This window comes from Malaclemys terrapin, chromosome 6 (assembly GCF_027887155.1).
Source record: "Malaclemys terrapin pileata isolate rMalTer1 chromosome 6, rMalTer1.hap1, whole genome shotgun sequence".
Classification (NCBI taxonomy): Eukaryota; Metazoa; Chordata; order Testudines; family Emydidae; genus Malaclemys; species Malaclemys terrapin.
In genome coordinates, this window is record NC_071510.1 from 92,114,983 (window position 1) to 92,136,356 (window position 21,374).

General features: G+C 37.6%; 1 protein-coding gene across 4 annotated transcripts in view; it reads right to left on the reverse strand.

Annotated features, from left to right (window-relative positions):
* The window catches only part of MAST4 (microtubule associated serine/threonine kinase family member 4), a 414,954-nt gene that overhangs the window by 162,456 nt on the left and 231,124 nt on the right, over positions 1–21,374 (reverse strand). Inside the window, exons 1-2 of one of the 4 annotated variants that reach the window (XM_054032194.1) lie at positions 8,858–8,914; positions 4,880–4,960 (exon numbers count right to left, since the gene is read on the reverse strand). The exons of the other annotated variants lie outside the window; for them this stretch is intronic. Of the exons in view, the coding sequence (XP_053888169.1) occupies positions 4,880–4,960; positions 8,858–8,904 (128 nt within the window). The 5' untranslated portion in view covers positions 8,905–8,914. Of the gene's footprint in view, positions 1–4,879; positions 4,961–8,857; positions 8,915–21,374 lie in introns of those variants that run through there. 4 annotated transcript variants of the gene reach the window in all.

Here is a 21,374-nt window from a genome sequence, read left to right on the forward strand (position 1 = left end):
ATTCAATAGCTGCCTGATGGTGTTGTCTGTCTTGCTAAGAGGTACCTTCGCCATGGCAGATCCCCTCAGGACGAATGAGATATAGGGGGGTCAGAAAGGTGTTCAAGGTGTTGATCTTCTGCCATGGTGCCAGTAGGGAGGAGTCGATCCTGGCTACATCTCGTAGGATCTCTGTGATGGTATCCTCAAGTGTCTGCTGGACATGGAAACCCGTAGGCGTGCAGAGATGTTGGTATGCTTGCCCTTCCTTGAGGAAGATCATGGGTTCACCCTGAATCTGAAATGGCCTAGGAATGACACCTTGTTCTTTTCTGTAACGTCATTTACAATAGTTGAGAGAAAGCACTGGGTTCATCCAAAGTAAAGACAAACATATCCATTCTATGTGGTTGCACACATTAAACTAATTAATGTCAGGTAGATAAAATGGCCATTGCATATACAAAATGCATAAAACTATGAGAGGTTTTGTTTTTAACAAGTTTAATATTTGGTGCTCAGATAAACAGATCATTTATCTTTAAAATTTGTAAAGCAGAACTGTTTGCAGATTAGCAGATAAGCACTTTTTTAAAAAAAATAGGCTAGGAAGTCATATATAAAGTAATTGGAGCAGTATCTCAAGTTACAGAGAAAGCGAAACTGTGAGAGCAAATCTCAGAGAAGAATGCTGCTAGAAGCTTTTCATTCTCTATTTTGCTTTAGAAAGTAGTTAAGTAGTTCAGGAAATCTTCATTCAGGTCACTTTTACAACAATATGCAGACTTTTGTATAGATTTCAGACCAAAAGTAAAAATCTTTACTACCATCAGCATCAGAGATCTAATATTACCAAATGCTCAACCATTTTGCAGTGCTGGCTATAATATGGAAGCTAATCAAATTCAGATAGTTCTTTATCCTCTCCCAAACTGTTGGCTAATCTAAATCACTAACTTGCAGCAGTGTAGCAAACCTCACATTAAATAAAATATATGTATAAAATGTAGCCCACACAGCCACAAGCTTTTATAATAAAAACTAACAGGCAGCTACTTTGGGGAAAATCTTTATGTGAGCTAAGGGAAAGGGGATCAACGGAACAGCATTTAAAATGTCTCAGACAAGTTAGCTCTTACAAAAGAAAAAGATAAAGCAGTTTTCAGACTGCAACAAGGAAAAATTGCCTCTAGAGCACTGGATGGGCATCTAAAGATGTATTTTTAAAAAATTAAGAAATAAATAAATAAAATGTCGCTCCAGAGAGGTGCAGGCTGGCAATTTCTCAATGTTCTTTTCTCTCTCATTAATCATTTCCCTATTTAGAATACACCATTTTATTAAATCTTCCTCCTAAACTTTATGAAGCAAAAAAAAAGGCAGATTGACTGTCAAATTTGTATACAACTATTTACATTTCTTCAGGTTGTCCTAAAAAATTGATTTCTAAGGCATCCAGGGCCAAAATCATTGAGGGTATGTCTTCACTGCACAGTTTACCTGAGCTTTAGCCCAAACCCCACTACCATCCACACAGACAAATTTCTGACCCCGGTATGGAGGTTCTTAAGCTCAGGCTATCTTATCCTGCTTGGGATATGCGTTAGAACCCAGGATCCTCTTTAATTGTGGCTTAGCAGTGAGGACATAGGCTAAATCCCTTGAGTGCTGATAGTCCTCCAATGTCATTCCAACAATACCGCCTCCTCCCCAAGGAGAAGTAAGTTTTCCCACAATTGACTGGAAAAGAATCCTAGAGCATCTCAGCACAAAGAACCATGGACTATGCCCTTAGACATACACAGGTGAGTGCCAAAACAGCGAGGACACAGTAACTCAGGTATGGCTTTACTGTGGAGATGCTCAGATCTGGGCTAGGCCAACCCAGATGCTCAGATCCATATGCCTTCTCCCTGGTTAACTAAGTGAAGACAGAGTCTGTGGGATTTAAAAGATCAAGTGCAACTACTTAATGTGTGGTTTTACTCTGAAAATGACTTAAAACACCACGTAGGGTTCTAGGTCTATCATCTCTGTTTTCTTACCAATATGCTGTTAACTAGTAAAACAGTTTTCCTACTTACCAGTCCCACAAACACAACATAGGATCTGAAAGTCAAGTTGCTATCTTTCCCTTTTGAATAGCAGACCAATAAAAGATTCTGCAGACTAAATTGTGCCTCTCCTGTTATCTTCAAAATTATACCCCCATTTACACCTGTGTAACCCCATGAGCTTTTAATGGATTTGCACAGGTGTAACTGATTGGCACTCAGTAAACAATTCCATTTATGATTCACAACATGGAATATTAAAACACACTCCCTCTCAGCTGTGTTGGCTCAGCAGGGCCAACAGGCATAAAAAAGCTTCAAAAACTTAGGACTGATCTACAGTACTAAAAAGTTACATCAGCGTAGCCACGTGCACACTCCCACAAGATGTAGTTAAGCCGACCTAACCCAATGTAGACAGTTCTGAGTCGACAAAAGAATTCTTCTGTTGACCTAGCTACTGCCTCTCAGGGAGGTGGATTACCTACCGTGATGGGAGAACCACACCCCTGGTTTTTAATATTCAATTATTTGTGGTTTCATAGGAAGCTCTTTGGGGAAGGTGTCATTTCTTCTGTATGTACTGTAAGGCACCTGGCACATTTGGAACTTTTTATAAAAATCATCTATATAAGTTGGAGATTTTTAAATGTACAAATGGCAGACATGTGCCTGTTTCCCACTGACTCCCAACAGTTGAAACCTATCATCCCCAAGCAATTTTTTTAATACAATATCCTTTATGGAGAGTAATACTAATTATTTTGAAATGACCAATGCTGCCAATAGTGTGGTGTCAACTACTGTAAATGAAACTTACAGAAGTTAGCTTTTGTCCAACTGTGTAAGGGAAAAGACTGGTAGGATGGGACCACAGCCAAGGGCTCTAGCCCACAAAAATTCTATCCATTCACATTTTTCTTAGACCCCAGTCCTGCAAATACTTGTGCACCTGATTATTTTAAAGCAAGAATAGTCTCAGTGAAGTCACTGCCTCACACTACATACACACACTTTTTTCCTATTGATCAGCCTTGAATGACAACTATTAATTGATGTATTTGCTGTTCTGCATTTTTCAAACCCCCTGAATTTACAGAAATATACAAAACAAAAAGAGAAGGTCACAATCCAGAATGAATCAGAGTTGTATGTTCTCTCTTGGCTGCAGAAGAGGCTGTTTGAAAACATTTGTTTTTGAAAAATGACTCACTATTTTCCTGCTATCAAGACAAACCCTATAGCATATAATACTGTTGCAGACCACTAGCTAATTAACATCAGAGAGCTTTCAAACACATTAACAGAATATATTTAATGACTTCTTAAATTATATTTAAAAATACACAAAAAATTGCTTTTTTAACCCCATCTCACCGCACCAAACAACAAGCATTTGAAAAAAGAAAGAAACAAAAAAACTATCAAAATGTTGAGGGGGAAAAATCCCAAAACACAGAAAATACCACATTTCCCAATTTCATCTCAAATCACAGAAATAAAGATGATAGTGACCCACTTGTTTTTAATTAAAAAAAATTGTGTATTACCGAGAATAATACATTCATGTAACGTCTTCCACATGATGTTCAACCAAAGCTTTAGAACCAAATACTTAAGGTCTACTTTTGTGTACTTAATGCAGACAATATGTGCATTACTATATAATTTAAAAACAAACTACTTTATTAAAGTTTCTTCACCCTAAGAGCATCTGCTGAAACTCTTGATTAACAAAATTACATAGTTGTTCATTCCTGACATGAATAACAATGTATTAATATTTATTTTGAGAACATTCTCCATTGAGCAGAACCTTGTAAACTCACACTAATGACAAAAACACAAGGTAATGTACTTAATTTTTTGAATTAGCAAGACATGGAACAAAGCAAGAATGATGTATCCCCAAATAAATTTTGTTTATTTGACAAGTTTACTTCAGTTTTCATTATCTATGATTATATTTAATAGTATAATAGTAAATGTTCTCTTGTATATTTTAAGCAAATAATCATGTCTCAGACATAAGACCTCACAGTGCATATTGTGAAGTTTTACTGTATTAGAATCACAACTTCTATTGCCATAACATTTCTACTGCTGGAAGTGGAAACAGTCCAACGGACCTACACTAGATCACTATGTGCGTTCCTAGGTCAGTGTAGCTCTTGGACACCAAATTCCTATTTTGAAAACTGTTTAACCTCGTAAAAAGACAATCGTACTTTTAGACAATGATGTGCATCTTCTACACAAAAATAACTATTTGAATAATGAACCATCCTCACCCTCTGAACTGTCCTCAGACTTTTAATGTGATGCAAAACAGTGCAGCATCTCTCATTAAACTGATATAATAATATTAAATTCCAACAACACAAATTAAAAAAAAGCCAACGTATCCACTTGCATGTTGTACCTCCTATCACAATCATTTCATCATAAAGAGGTGAGCTCAGTGACAAAGTGAACACACATACAGGTATCCCCTGTACATACAATGCACCAAAGTAAGTGCAAAACCGCAAGGCCCATAAGAACTAGTAACAATTGTTGCAATTTAGCTACAGAAAACAGAATATAATAAAAATATTTGATTTTTCAATGACTCCCAACTCCCTATGCATCAACATCTTGAGTCTCTTTAATCCCTCTCACATGTTTCTGCCATATTTTAGAAATACTTTAATGTTGGAACAAGCTCTTGTTTTAAGTAGACATACTTCCCTGACTGCACAGACATATCTGATTCAGTATTCTGCCTTCCCCTACCCCCACCATGTCTTTTTTTTTTTTTTTTAAATGAAGAAAAAAATGGCAATGACGGAAGTTTACTTGCTTACCTCCAAAAATGAAAAGCGAACAGAGGACTGCATGGACTGCAAGGGCTTGTTGGGGTTGGGCTCAGGCTCCTTGGGGTGAGACTGAAAGTTAAAATAACGTCATCTCTAGTAAACAAAAGGTTCAGTGAAAGTAGCATGATTTACTTTAGGGATTATGGTCCTTAAAACAGAAATTTTAGAGCGCTGTCTTGAATGAAATGGTACACAACCATCCACTAATTATCACTTCTATTAGCCACATCAGTCTTGATCCACCCCGGGTATGAAATTGATAAAAATTTAAAATAAGATAATGTGGGAAGCATGGAGTAGCCTACACGTTTGGCTTTTTGCAGGAAAAAATTACTGCCATGTGAGTCCTCTAGGGAAAACTAAAAGGAACTTCGTAAAGGTTTGTGGTTAAAAAAAAAACCAACAACCACCTGAGGTGCTCAAGTGCTATATAGCAGTCTTTACACAAGAAGATATCCAGATACCTAAAACTAAGATTTTGCACATTGGCTTTATAAAAATATGATTTTGTTGGGAAGAAGAAAACTTTGGAGCAAATTTTCAAATTTGGGAGCCCAAATGTAGGTACCTAAATAAAAGTGGCCCCATTTTCAAACACAATGAACTACTGTAACAGTGGGAAACGCAGATGCTCAACAGCTCTGAAAGTCAGACCAAATATTTAAGTGACTCAGTATGGATGTGTGTTTAACAGGCAATCACATCAGACAATTTTGACCTTAGAAACTGTCTTTAAAAAGTACTTTGGAGTATAGTTCTACTTCGAAAGGTTCATCTGTAAAAACAAGCATTGTAGGGCCATTGACAGATTACACAGTTGCACCTCTGAAGTATACGCATACAGTGACAAGCACTTTTCTCATAAATGCTTGCTGAAAAGCTTTTTAATATGTCCAGTAACATGCCTATAGTTGCAACTGGCTAAAGTTAGCTATCTTCCATTCTTGTCCTAAAGCGACTAGTTAGCTTTGCTTGAACTTTTGTGTGCACTGAGAACTCTCTCAAATTATCCCACCGTTGCTCTAGCTTTGATGCTAGCTCCAGATAGATCAACAGTGGGAGCACACAGATAGACCAGTCACCAGCTTTTTTTCCCCGCACATCATGTCATCTACCTGAACCCTGTGGCCAACCTATGCTAGTACTCCCAAAGTTACATCACAGGCTGAGTTGCACCTGTGCTAGTGCAACCATAGGGATAAAATTTGATTGATTTAGAAATCCTCTTTGCAAAATTTATGTATGCTTGATCCAACTATCATGGGCCTTGAAAAAGGGTAAACTAAACAAGTGTCCCCAGGAGGATGGAGTTTTCTGGGGAGGGTAAGTTTGTGCAACTGGGGTGTCTTAGGGGTGAGCATTGATGCTGGGCGCATAGAGAAGGTAGACTGTGGGGATCCCATTCCTTGAAAGTACTATGATACAGAAAGTCTGTGCCCAAGAGGCTAGGGCAAGAGACTGAAAATGAACCTGCCAAGGTCCAGGGGAGCTTAGAAGTACGATGGATCCAAGCACAGCAGCCTGGTGAGAATTCAGCAGGGGAAAGGACAACCAGGATCTGAGACACCATTATAAACCTGTTTTCAGTTGTTTATAACTTTGCCAAACTTTAAAGTGGTCAGGTTGAACTTTTCCATGCTGGGTATATTTTTGGTGGGATTTTGGGGGGTGGGCGAGGGAGCTTAAGTTCAAGCAAAAATGGCCTGGCCATTGCCAAGAATGAAATTAGGGAAAATATGTTGTTTTGACACATTAAAAAACAAGTCCTACAACCTTTTTATTGAGAAGCTCTAGCATCTACAACCTTTGGAGCAGGGACCTGAAATTTGCAGGAGGTGATCAGAGTGTCAGGGATGTGCCTTTTGCACTCCTCTGAAAAAAATGCCTTTGAAAAATCTTCACACATGCTCAATTGAGACTTGTTAGAATTTGGCAGCTAAATTCAGACTCTGTCTGTACTGGTCATGTTCCATTCTGGGGCGGCAAGAGCTGAGCAGGACTTTCCCTGCTGGTCCTGGGTGCTATGGACAGGAGAACTGAGAGCAGGGAGTGTGCTTCTCCTGTGCTCTCAATGTTCCCCCCTGCTGGGGCTCGAGGCGCAGTAGAAAATTAGTGGCAGGGGTGGATTGGGGTAAGGAGCCTCTGGTGAAACCAACCATAAATTTGCCACATCCTTTCTCTGTCCAAACAAGTAAAATATTAGTAAGTACAGAGACAACTTAAAGGTAAAGAGTTAATTTTTAAAATTTTGTTCAATTCTAATAAAACAAAAAGTATTAATAAAAGAGGTAAGATAATAGAAATAGATACATAATTCTTATTGTGACAACATTTTAACTACAAAAAGCAAACAACTAGTATTATAGTAATATACATTTTAACAATTTATATGATTCAAAATCTGAGCATTGTGGCAGAGTAAGCATTACCGTGGGAGGTTGCACAATAAGGAGGGAGAAATATATACTGTTTGGTACAAGTCATTACCTCCCTTTACAAAAACAAAATGTAAATGATTTTCCAACTTTTGTAGCTAGGGACATTATTTGCATAAGATTATTATGTATTTCTGGTGAAGTTTAATTTTTAAAATATTTAAATTGCTATTTCTTCAGAAAAGAGAATACAACTATAAATTATTAATAGAAACTATTTTAAGGAGCTCCCTGTAAGAAACTCCTTCAAAAATTGTGAAAAATTAGTAATGTTCTTTCTCAGAATACACTTCTGAAGTCCTAAAAGGTACCTACAAGTTTACAAACCCGTCCAAAGTAAAAGAAGCAGGAGTATTATTAGGTCTTCGTTGAAATGCCGAATTTTTCAATAATGTTTTAAACGCATAAATGGGAGAACTCCAACGCACTAACTTCAAAGTCATTTTCTGTAATAAGGGTTCTGGCACCTTTAAGCAATATTAGAATGGATTATTTTCCCCATGTATATACACGTACACACACGCACACACACACACACACAACATTTGCATATATGTCTCCCATTAAAACTTTCCAAATGTCTTAGGTAATATCTTTTATAACTAAATAACTTTTCCTTTGTATTTGCAGTACTCAGGTATTTCCTGTAGCAAGAATGGGGAAGTCCAAGTGAATACTGCAGGATCTGAAGTAATCGTATCTATTTATCTAGCTGAAACAGCAAATTTGCTGGGGTGCCCACTGTATGTATAAACACATACATAGCATATGGAGCCTGTGCATATGGGTACGTATGTATAGATATAAATACAATTGGCTGATTATTTAGAACAAATATGTGCTGACACTTCGTGAATAAGAGGCTTTGTTCAACATATTCACTATAAAGCCAATTTGTATATTTTCATGTAGCTACTCTCTAAGTAAGAGCTGAAAGCAGGCAAATGAGTTAATCAGCTTTAAGAAAATACAAAGTAAACACACTGCTAAACTAGGTAAACACATTTACTGCAGAAACTAGATGCTAAGCAGGAATCATTCACAATGTAATACAGTTCATTAATATTCTGTTACACATGTAAAATATGTATCATACCTAATGAATGCTCACAAATAGCATTTCTATTATGTTCTAATCTCTTGTAGTGCTCTGTATTATTCAGCAGAGACAGAGGCCTTTCTGAAAGGCAACACTGGGATAAACAAACAGTAACAGAGAGGGGGAGAGAAAGACAGACACCATGGCCTACAGATACATTCTTTCACTGTGAGCTGTTAGGATGCTTCATGATCTGAGATTCAGCAACTTTAAATATGCAGAAATGTTTTCTTCTAAATATACTGCAATGTCCTGGCTCTAGGCTCACACATTTTCTGAAATCAACTGCAATGCATTTAAAACATGTTCCTTCAATCTAAAGCTGCAGTGCTCCGAGACTGTCAGTACAAACATATATTAAATAGCTATTGGTTGCACAAAAGCTAATGCCATGCAGAAATCATTAAAATATTAAAGACAGACAATACTTACTCCAAGGTCAACCCTGGAATTTGTAGCCTTTCCCGCTGGGCTTTCATTGCTGTTATATGTTACCACACTCTATTGTAACCATGACACACATTCACTGGCAGCATCCTGGTGATGACAGAGAGCCAAAATGAACCACTATAAAGGAATGGACTAACAATCTCTGGGGGGAGGGGGAGTGTACTGCAAGTTTGGGTCCTTCCACCTCTAGCTGTCATGAAGAGATGTCAGCTGCCTTTTTCAAGTTAACAGCAATGCACACTGCACTGATTTTGCAAAGAGAATGAAGCCTTCAGCTCTGCACATCAAGTAATTCATTTCTAATAGCCTAAAAAAGCAGTTGCCTCACTGACGCGCACACTTTTCACCTCGACAGAATGAAAAGTCCCCCTCACCACACAGACTGACAGCTCAAAAACATAAAGCAACAGCAATGTACGCTGAAAACAGTTTCCCTCGGCAAATGTCAAACATTTACCACCCCCTATGATCCTATCAAATAGAATTTAGCCATCTTGTTTAAGTCACATTATCCCTTTTCTTGGTAAATAGAATTATTCAGTGTCTGCGGCAATAAAATAGCAAGTCACTGAATGACAATGTAAGCTCTTTTTCTTGATATAGAAAATGATTTTAGGAGACTTAGGAGCAAATACATTATGTTATTGTAGCACTGATTGTTAATATAAGACAAAAAGTTAGTGTTCTGTTTTGGAGTGGTTGTATTTGAATGTTAAAAACGGAAATGTTATAAATATTTCATTAAGGATGAGATCCAGACTGCAAATTGAAGAAAGACATTTTAGATTGCCTTTAAAAATATACAATTTGAAAACAATCTCATTTCAATAACTGTAATATGCAAAGTACAGTGTATATCTGATGTCTCTTATTTGATTTAATCCTACCCATTCCTTTCCCTATCCCCTTCTTTGGTCTATGCCTTATGTTTTTTTTATTGTAAACTACTTGATGAGAGCTAAGTCTTTTTTTATGAAGTACCATGGAAAGCTAAAACTTTATGTAAGTGTTTATTATGAATACTGTAAGAGTCAGAATATTTTACCCCATTCAAATCAATGTTTTCTATGGCAAGTGCTTCAGGCCAGTGTAATGTAACAGTAATGTGAAAACAATTTGTGTGAATCATTTATGTTGTTTTTATGGTTTTTCTACTTGCCAACCATTAGTTTTTTTAGTTTTAAACACCTGCATCCACAAATTTCAACTTTTCCTTGGGATAACATATATATATTCCCAAAACAGCCTATTTTAAAGGAACATTATTAAGGCTGCAAAGTCAAGTTTTCAAAGCTAAGAAATACCAGAATTAAAGTTGCTTGAGCAATCTTAGTTCACCCGCATTAGGATACAGTTTTAATTACATTATCATATTTTTTCCACAGGACCCTTGCCTCATTCAATGCACAGGATGGAGCTTCTCTGGGGATCACACAGAATTATGTATAAAGGAGGCTATTATCTGTAGAACCCCTGCCTGATTTGTGGCAGAATTTAGAAGGTATGTTATGAATGAGGCAGGGGACTGTAGGAAGAGAAAGGGATGGCTTCTTGGTTAAGGAAGTTAAATACCCCCCCGGAGAATTAGATTGCTCTATGAAAATAATGCCTGTGAAGTCCAGTTAGCACTTATGGGCGGTAATGGGTTGGAAAATGCAAAAGGAATCTTTGGAGAATTTAGCTCCCAAGTGCTAACAACTCTCTACTGAGCATGTGCAAACTGAATTTTTATTTTCCAAAGGCTCATAACTTGACCAAATGTGGGAATTTTTAAAATGAGGAAGCAGAAGGCACATCCCTGATGCTAGGGTGATGCCCCCTGAACAAATTTTAAGTCCAAAGCACATAGATTCTAGAGCTTCTTTAAAACAATTACAATCAATTTGTTAACATGGACAAAAATCACATATTTTTCCCAAATCTCATTCTCAGAAACGACTGAACCATTTTTGCTGAAATCTAAAACAAAAAACAACAAAAACAAACAAACAAAAACAAAAACCCACATAGCCTGAGGCAGACACCTGGCATGGAAAACTTCAGCCTGAAGAGTCAAAGTGTGGCAAAGATATCAGGAACTGAAAACAGGGTCTTATGATGGGAAGTGTCAGGCAACCTTAACCATAGGCAGTGGTGCCTACACCTCACATAATATTATATATAATCTTTCAGTTTTTTAAAAACTTCGAAGTGAATATAGCTCCTTTTGTTTACATCTTGGTGTATCAGCATCACTTATGTCGTCTGCACGAATGCATACAACTATTGAGTCAGTGTAAGACGTTGGTGATCATTTCAGCATACCTCCGGTCTTTAAAAATATAAACAAAACTAAATGCGATGAGGTGGAGGCTTTTATTAAATGATATAATATGTAAGATTTTCCTGACCAAATTGTAAGCAATTTTTTGTGTATTTTTAAATATAATTTAAGAAGTCATTAAATATATTCTGTTAATGTTTTATTCCTATTATATTCTCTTAAATTTTCTTCGGTAATATTACCACTATACACAGCATCTGTTTCTCTGATTGTTGGGTGATGAGCATTATCAATCAAAGGATAGGAAATCTCTACAACTACTATGTATATATAGGAGGCAAGGTGCATGGCTTCTATTGTATAAATCTTTATAAACTTTCACAGCACATTTAAAGGAAAAAGACAGTTCTGTCTTAACAGGGTAAGAGCTAAATAGCTCCAAAGTTTTTATTAGATCAAGGCAATGCCACAGCCTTTTCCATATAAAAAACAACCAAAGGAGTAAAGTTCAGAAGCACTGCACACCTTGCTTAAAAAGGCAATACAAGTTTCAGTAATTAATCCCACATGTCAACTTGGACACGAAGATGAATTAAGAAGACACGCCTATAACAGAGCTATTAATTCACCAACTCTGCATGGTGACTAAAAGCCATGCAAAAGGATAAGATGGTACCCATGCTGCATAACAAGATATACAAAATTATTTTAGTGTAAAACTTTATAAGCAGACAGTACATACACCTCACCAGCAGGAAAGCTCCATTGGTGTAGGTGAGGCTATAAGAGAAAGAACTGGACTGGCAGCTGAGCACAGCAGTTTAAGCAGAATCAGCTGTGAAGCTGTGTACAAAGGCTACTTTGAGACCCACAGAGATCAAGAGAATGCAACTTCTGGTCAGATCAGGAGTGTATTGTTAAAATTTTCATATTACTGTTCAGTAGACTCATGCTGGTACTTCGAGTCAGCGTCACTGGTGGTATTTTATTCTCACCTTGGATTACGCTTGGATTGGTATGGGAGATTTTCTTCACTATATTCTGCATTTCCAGAAGACTTGGGAAAATGATTTACTGAAGAACATAGTAGTGAATTCTGACAAATTCTGCTCTCGGTTGTACTTATACAGCAAAATTTAGCCTTAATTTAATTAGATGAAGTCTAGCTACTAAGAACTGACTCCGCATTTAGGTAAAACAATTGTTTGAGTTTAACTTCAGATTGATCAGCTACAAGTCACGCCTGCCAGTTTCTGGTTGGGAAAACAATTAAAATGAGGCTCATGTTGTTGCAGAAAATCTCATTCATTAATTTAACGCAATTCCATTTTTTATTTCTGGAGTAAACAAAATTAATTGTACTTTCAAGAGGCAGGGATAGGATCAATGTCTCAGTCAGAGATAATAATTTAAACTTCATTTCTCTCTACAGTAGTGTCAGCCTTGAAAGAGGTGACAAGTGTTTCATTGACTTATCCAACACTTTTAGTTTAGCACTGTAGATCATTATTTACTATTATGAAGATTAACTACTGCAATATTGCATTAGAAAGTTACATTTACTGTTTATTTGCTGTAAGTGGATAGTGGCTGTGCGCTTGCACTGACCTCTTGCTGTTTAGCTCAAGGCTCTATTATATTGAGGTTACTGGAAAGAGGTCCCCCCCATCACCACCACCACTATCACCATCAGCGAGTAGTTTAGTTGCACAAAGATGGTTTTTACTAACAATTTTCTGGAGAACAGAATTATCAGCTCTTGATACTAAATTTAAAACGAGTTATTATAATGTCGGGGTAAGGTAGCTTTTTCAAGTTTGTACACCAAGTTCTTGTATGCCAGTGGGATGTCCAAGCAAAGCAGAGGCTAACTAATACTTTACTTTCTTTATATATCCAAAGAAAAGGGAAAATAATGGGAACTAAATGCCAGGAGAAAAGTCCATTCTCAAAAACAGGGAACTATTGCAAGCAGTCTAATTTCCCGGAAGCCAGCCCCTGCAAAACATCACTTCTGCTGTCAACCAAATTATTTCTTCGGCAACATGAGTCTCTGACCAACTGAAGAAATATCTCCTATTTTAGTTTCTGCTCTGTACAACATCAAACACTCAGCAAGTCTGTAATTAAAAATTATTCTTTCCTGCCAATTAGACTCACCTGAGTATTGACAGATACTGCCTATGTTGACACAAGCTCCCACTGAGGTGCTGTCTTAGCTTGAAGAATAGCCTTGATAATGTGACAAAATGTGAGGATCAGAGCTAGGGGGACATTTTCCAGTGTACAAATGGTGGTTAGAAACCTAGATAGGCTAAAGATGAAGGCCAACATTTTCAAAAATGGGTTCCTCACCTTAGTCACCTAAATCCCTATTTCAAATGTCCGTGCACATAGGAGCTTAACCTGAAGCATCCATTTTTTAAAATCTTGACAGAAAAATTTAAGATTTAATCCCCCAAAATCTATTCAAATGCAGACACCTGAAAAATTGATCTTCCTCACCACCATATCAAATCTCATCATATTGCACACTTTCAGGGCCTCCTCTGTTCCCTCATTTCTGGTGACTCACTAAAGTTCTTTGGTATCTTCCTTCTACATTCCTACTAAAAAGAAGAACAGGAGTACTTGTGGCACCTTAGAGACTAACAAATTTATTAGAGCATAAGCTTTCGTGGACTACAGCTGTAGTCCACGAAAGCTTATGCTCTAATAAATTTGTTAGTCTCTAAGGTGCCACAAGTACTCCTGTTCTTCTTTTTGCGGATACAGACTAACCCGGCTGCTACTCTGAAACCTACATTCCTACTATAATTCCATGCCAAACATAACACCACTGCAATTCTGACAAACCCACAATGACTATAAAACCTAAACAGGTCAGGTAACTTATTTCATCTGTCTTTTCCAGACTATAATCAATAGGCGCTAATATCCTTAAATGGTGGCAACATGGTATAATTCAGCTAATGAAGTGCTAGTGAATCTGTTTTATTATTAACAACATTGATATAGCAGTAGCACCTACAGACCAATCAGTATGCTGTGAAGCTTGATTAGTTAAGGTTCACTCACACTGTGCTTTGAAGATATAAAGTGGCACATGTAATAACAGTTATTAAAATAATAGATTAACTTGTTATTTTTGGCAAAATAACTGTAGAATGACAGCCTGCTCTGTATTTACTTTGACATGATTGACAAAGCTAAGTTATAGGACTCTGTGGATAATATTGTTCACAAAAATGGGAATTACTATATTGTGACCATTCTACTGGCACTCTGGATCAACAGACTTGGCTCCCGGTCCTTTCACCCATCTTTAAACAAACCCGAATGCAGCCTAAATCAAAATGGAAACTTTCAAAAAGCTTCTCACTGTAGAATCTCATAATCCATGAGTCGCTCATGATAATTTGCCATCAGTGAGAGAAACGCATGAGTAAATTACTGGGATGGCATCAGACTTTGTCTAAAGTATTCCCAGCTCTGGAATTTAAGTCCTCCAAATACTGTTCTCCTGTTCTAAAAGAAAGGATAAAGCCTCTATTGCCAGTTTTCAAGAGTGCATTACATTCCTTCCCCAGAGTGATTTGACGTTCCTGTTAATACTTTCAGGGCAAGAGAGAAACAGAGCCTATCAGATTATAATTTAACTTGAATTGCAGTCTTGAGAAGAGGACATTCTACCTATAAAATGGCCTCTATCTGAAAGCCATTCATTCTGAAAGGACAAAGGTATACATTAGTACTACAAATCTATGGAAATCAGCTACATACACTGAACAACAGAATATTTCAGATTATGTAATAAACTAAATTACAGACCTATAATATAATAGTGTTAGATACAGTTTGCTCTCAACTAATAGAATATGGATTTAACTTTCAACACCAGCACTGGGGTTCACACCCAATGCTGACAAAGTATCGTACTAGAGGTGCCATACCGTTAGCAGTGCTGTCTTTGGCAGGAGATATTAACTTTGTGTTCCCTTCTGTCAATGAAGAAATTAAAGATTGTATATTTGCTTACCTGGGAAGGGTGGGGGGGAGGGGAGAGAGAGAGAAGAAAGGTATAGGTAGAGGAGGAGGGATTAACCCTGATGTTATGGCAACTCTCACTACTAACAGCTTCCACTTTCCACAGATCTGCTCAGGCGCCTGCTGAGTTTACCTGTGCTGTCACTTCTATTACAAATATTTAGATTTGTGAAGTGGTTTGAGGTTTATAGCATGAACAAGTACTAGAACATCAAAATCAGTATTCTAATATCACTCTTTAATTACCAATACAAACAATACAATGGTGCCTAGCAAAGTTATAGTTTGATGGCACTCAAGATTTGTAGCAGTTGCTTTATTGCTAAGAACAGGGTCTCTGAACGAGTTCTAGTAAAAACAGGGAAAAAAAGTTTGCGAGTCACTCTCTTTCCTTCAAAGATGAAAAATGCAACTTTTCGCTAAAAGCAATTTATTCGGGGGAGTTTTTCATTAGCAACCATTGCATTTACATTGCTTGGCTACATTTTGATTATACCAGTGTCTGAATCTGGTGCAGCTCATCAGATGGAGTGTTGATGAAAGTTCAGAAGTTTCACTCCTAGCTCTATTATTACATTGCCCCATCCCTGTGGTACCTGAGTGCGTTACACATTATAGACAACAGAACAATCAGATTTATCTTCCTTTCCTCACTCAAAGGAGCAATTTGACAGTTTCAAATGTAAGTGTTTTTTTTTAAATGACACTGTGGTGGAAATATTAAGTTTGAGAAGTGAGCTTTGCATTTAGTTCTAAATCAGAGAGGTTAATAGCCATTCTTGATATTAAGTTCCACAGACTTGGACCAGCTCCTCAGAAAATTTTCTCCTACCTCAATTATTTGCTTGATAGTCATTTTTCCAGTGGAATATGCCTGTCACCAAGGGTCATGATTGCAATCGGAGAGGCGGGGTCTCTGGTAGTTTGGACTAGTCCAATCAAGGGCTTTAAAATGCCATGTTGAAGATCTAGCACTGCACTCTGTATTTAATGAGGAGCCAGCATAAAGAATGGAGCACCAGGAGATATGCTTATGGCAGTGTGCTGTCTGATCAGATAGCCTGCTGCGTTCTGCACTAGCTAGAGAACTTTGAGGAGAGGTACGTCAAATGAGTTGCAATAATCAAGGCTGGAGGTCACAAAGGTATGGATCACTATGGCTAGGCATCAACTCCATAGTGTGGGACACTGTTTTTGACCTCCTGCAGATGGAAGGGAGGACATGTTTTGCTGCTGTGACTCTGAACCAGTGAGGACTCCAGGGAGACCCAATGATTCAGAAAGACTTAACCTGACAATCTCTGTTACTGGGGTCACAGATGGTCATGACTTTCACTGGGCTGGAAAAGGAAGGCTCAGCATCGCTGCTGGTGGCTCTGACAGCCATCATTCTTACAAAACTACTACTGCTATAAAATGATCGTGTCTAAATTAGCTGTTCCCACTCAAGAAAGAGATCTTGGCGTCATTGTGGATAGTTCTCTGAAAACATCCACTCAATGTAGAGCAGCAGTCAAAAAAGCGAACAGAATGCTCTATATAAACCCATATATATGCCCACACCTTGAATACTGCATGCAGATCTGGTCACCCCATCTCAAAAAAAGACATATTGGAATTGGAAAAGATATGGAAAAGGACAACAAAAATGGTTAGAGGTATGGAACAGCTTCCATATGAGGAGTGATTAATAAGACTGCGACTTTTCAGCTTGGAAAAGAGACGACTAAGGGGGGATACGATAGAAGTCTATAAAATCATGACTGGTGTGGAGAAAGTAAATAAGAAAGTGTTATTTACTCCTTCTCATAACACAGGAACTAGAGGTCACCAAATGAAATCAATAGGCAACATGTTTAAAACAAGCAAAAGGAAGTATTTCTTCACACTACACACAGTCAACCTGTGGAACACTTTGCCAGAGGATGTTACGAAGGCCAAGACTATAACAGGGTTCAAAAAAGAACTAGATAAGTTCAGGCAGGATAGGAGCATCAATGGCTATTAGCCAGGATGGGCAAGGATGGTATCCCTAGCTTTTGTTTGCCAGAAGCTGGGAATGGGTGATGATTACCTGTTCTGTTCATTTCCTCTGAAGCACCCAGCATTGGCCACTGTTGGAAGACACTATATTGGTCTAGATGGACCTTTGGTCTGACCCAGTATGGCCATTCTTATGTACTTGTGCAAACAGGCTAATTACTTATAAGGCAGGAACTGTACTAATTATCTTGTGTCTGGTTTTGTGTCACTAACTCCTATCACTGTTTCTTATAGGAAGAGTTATTGGATTCTGGGGTTAACTGGAAGTTTAACAAAGTGATTTGCTCTCCTTAAAAGTTCTATGGAATGGAACTTTTCTACCTTTGTGACAGAGGTAGCACCATCTCTTTGCATCCTTCAAAGCAATGACTTAGATTGGAAAGAATCCCTTGTGCTGGAATCTATCTGTACAAGCTAATGTTTTCCACCATCAACAGAGAAGCCTCCTTCCTTACCACTTTCTGTTGCAGGTCATCTGAGAACCATGGAGATCTGTGGAGGCTTTCAGGTGGGCTGGACACCTACAAACACACCTTCCATTTCTTACTAACACAGAAGCCATGGAAAAGATTCACTAACATTTTGGGGCCACACCACTGACACAAACCTGCTTGCTAGCCAACATTAGAAATAGTACATATGGTACTGTGTCTTAGTGGAGACTAGCAGCATAAGAGACAGAACTGGGGCATCATAAAAATGGAAAAGAAATAACCCAGACTATTCCTAGGAGACTTTCCTACAGATTGTAATTTACAAGAATCTCCATAAATATGCGACACATGAGCAAGTTGCAGTAATGTATTTTATCAATGCTTCAGTACAGCACAATGAGGTAAAACTGGTCCTAGAGAACACTTCATCAAAGTCTACCTGGGGTGGAAGGTGTTTTTACTATTCTACACAATATTTTTTTAATTGTAGCTTTAAACAATGTATTCAAATTTTAGAGGTTTTTTTTTTAAAAAGCACTTTGAAACATGAATTGTATGCTGTACTGATAGGTCTACTGTATTTTACGTTGCCATCCAAAGAAAATAGAGCAGGGGCGGCACACGAGCTGATTTTCAGTGGCACTCACACTGCCCGGGTCCTGGTCTGGGGGGGCTCTGCATTTTAATTTAATTTTAAATGAAGCTTCTTAAACATCTTAAAAACCTTATTTACTTTACATACAACAATAGTTTAGTTATATATTATAGATTTATAGAAAGAGACCTTCTAAAAACATTAAAATGTTTTACTGGTATGCGAAACCTTAAATTAGAGTAAATAAATGAAGACTTGGCACACCACTTCTGAAAGGTTGCAGACCCCTGAAATAGAGCAACAACTGTATTCATTAGAAATGTTAATTAACTTTTTTGTACCATAAAACAAATCTGAAAAATAGACTCTAGGAAGTTAAGTAATCAAGAATAATTTCAAAACACATCAGAACCATTTCCCATATAAAATACTACAGGTAGAAATGAGACTGCAACATTATGGTTGAGAAATCAAATATATAAAGTCAGCAAATTTGAGAAATTAAGGTTTCTACTGAAATACTTACTTAGCCATGTTGCACATTCTGTATATTTTTAAACATACACATTTAAACACCATACAACAGTACTTAAAGCTTTGAAAAAGAGTGGACATGACCACATACGTGCAACCTGAGTTAAAGCCCATATGATTATCTTTTTCTTGAAATTGCATTTCACACCTAGATCTGAACGTGATTGGTGCTCTTGGTTAAGGTAATTTGACGAGAAACCTCCTTTTGCCACTGTACTTATCTCAGAAGTCAGGCCTTAAAAGCAGCAGATATCTTAACAATGGCATCTTGATCTGCCTTGCCAGTGTTCTAAATCCTTCTTGGCTAAGGGTACCGCAAAAAGCGAATGAAATCTGTTTTTTTCCATGCAAGTTAGAATATGTTAATTTTATACATGAATCAATATTCAAATGAAATTCTTAAATTTTTCTTTCTTCCACCAATTTTTGAGCAATACAAGAGCAAACATTTCAAATCAGAAGATATAGGGGAAATGAATTTTTGCCCATTTTCACACCTCCAAAATAGCTAGACTGATTTTGCTCAGGTTTTTCAGAAAAATTTAGAATAAAATAAACCATGGAAATTATTAGCCCAAGAACAAGTTGCTTGAAAGCAACTCAAGGAATTATGGGGGTTCTCAGGGCTTTCAAGTTCCCACGACTGTCAGGCTCCTGGTCCATTTCAGGAAGCCCTGGCATAGTAGGGCTGCCCCAGAACTTGGAAACTCGGACTCCTCAGCAGCCAGATTTCCCATTAGAACCCTGTCTATGATTCAACAAAAATTTGTTGAACCTGAACTCCAACCAGCCCTCTTACATATTATACATATACACACACATACACACACACACATATATACATATACACACACATACACACACACACATATATACATATACACACACATACACACACACACACAGAGTATATTCCATGCATACTTTCTAAATTCATTTAAATTCCCACTGACATACCTCTAAGATGGTACTTTTATAAAACAGAGTATCTAATGGATGTTATAACACTGTCTGAAATATAGTGCCATCCTGAATATTTATAAATGATTTTTCACTGGAAACATGCACCTGTATCTCCATCACACAGAGGCACTCAACCAGTTACTCTTTCCCTTCATTCTGACTGAAGGTAGCATGCTCCCTCACAAATTCAAATCCTAGCTGCTTGAAGGATGCACTTACATGGGGCAACAGTCAACAAGGTATACTGTGTAGCCCTTTAAATGTGAGAATGTTGATTGAGAACCATTCGCTTCCTTGACAGCTGAAATGTCAAATAACCTAGCTGCAATATACTAGTTCATATCACAAGGCAGAAAAGATAGGTAGTATGGAAGATGGAGAAATATAGCTCTTTTCCCATCTCTAATGAAAACACCCACCAAAACCTTAGCACTTTTTCCACTTGCCAGTGAGTTAAAGCTGTGGATTCCAAACTTATTCCTGGCTGACACAACAGCCTCTTGGGGGACAGAAGATTTCAATATAAAGTGATCCGTGCTGGATGGTTCTGGAACACAGAGAGCACAGAAGGTAATTAAAATCATTTCAGGGGCTGTGCTGAGCAGAGGTTGGCCAAAATATCAGGGCCAGCATTTCTCATCTCCTCTGTAAACACCACTTGGATCCTTGCTAATAATTTGTGACCAAATGATTACTATTTCTCTTCAAACTGTACAAAGGAATAACCTGTAATTTGAATTATTCAGTACAGTAATATGATTTTTTTTGAAATGCTTGATACTGCAAATTAATACAACCCCTGTTGGACAACTCTAGCTACCTCCACTAAGTATTCCAATGGTTCTGAAATCACAGAGAGAGTGCCAACATATTAAAAAAGCTCCAAACTACTCACATTCCTGAAGTTAGTGCTGCCATTGCCACATTATAATGATATAGGCTATTTTGCTAAGAACACCATGGTCACGGAAGCCTGAAAACAAAAGATTCCTAAAACTGCCTTCTGCTCTGATATATACAGTCAGGGCTTTCACATTCTACCTGTCTCAGCAACTCATAAAATGTAACTGCTGTTAAAATTTCAAGGTAAAAATCTCTTTTCCTTCTGTTTGATAGATTATCTGTTCTAAAACTCACCAGATTGAGCATCTACTAAAAAGAACACAGTAGCTATCAAGTGTAATGGTCTGTAAGACATCAATTTAGTTTTCCCTACAGACCTTCCTCCAAATGCCCATTCTCTCTGACACTCTTTATTAGAATACACCACTTCAAACTTCCTTACAGAAGGGCCAACCAAAGCAATGTCTCTCAAGCTGCACCAGTTCCACTGTGTTCATTTAGTCCAAAACTCTCTTCTTGAACACTTCTTCCTGGAGAGTAGGTACCCCAAATATAGGCAGCCTCCCACCATATCTCACATATGAAACTATGAGGAAAAACAACTTACACCACCACCTAAATATTAGTTGAGAAGGCCAACAAAAATAACTGTCTGACTCATAGGGTCTCTTGTAGACAAACAAACTAGTATCAAAATCTGGAAGAATTTGGGTAATCTAGACATTAATAATGATTGAATCAGTTTGTCTAGCTTCTAAATCTGAAAAAGTAGCAACT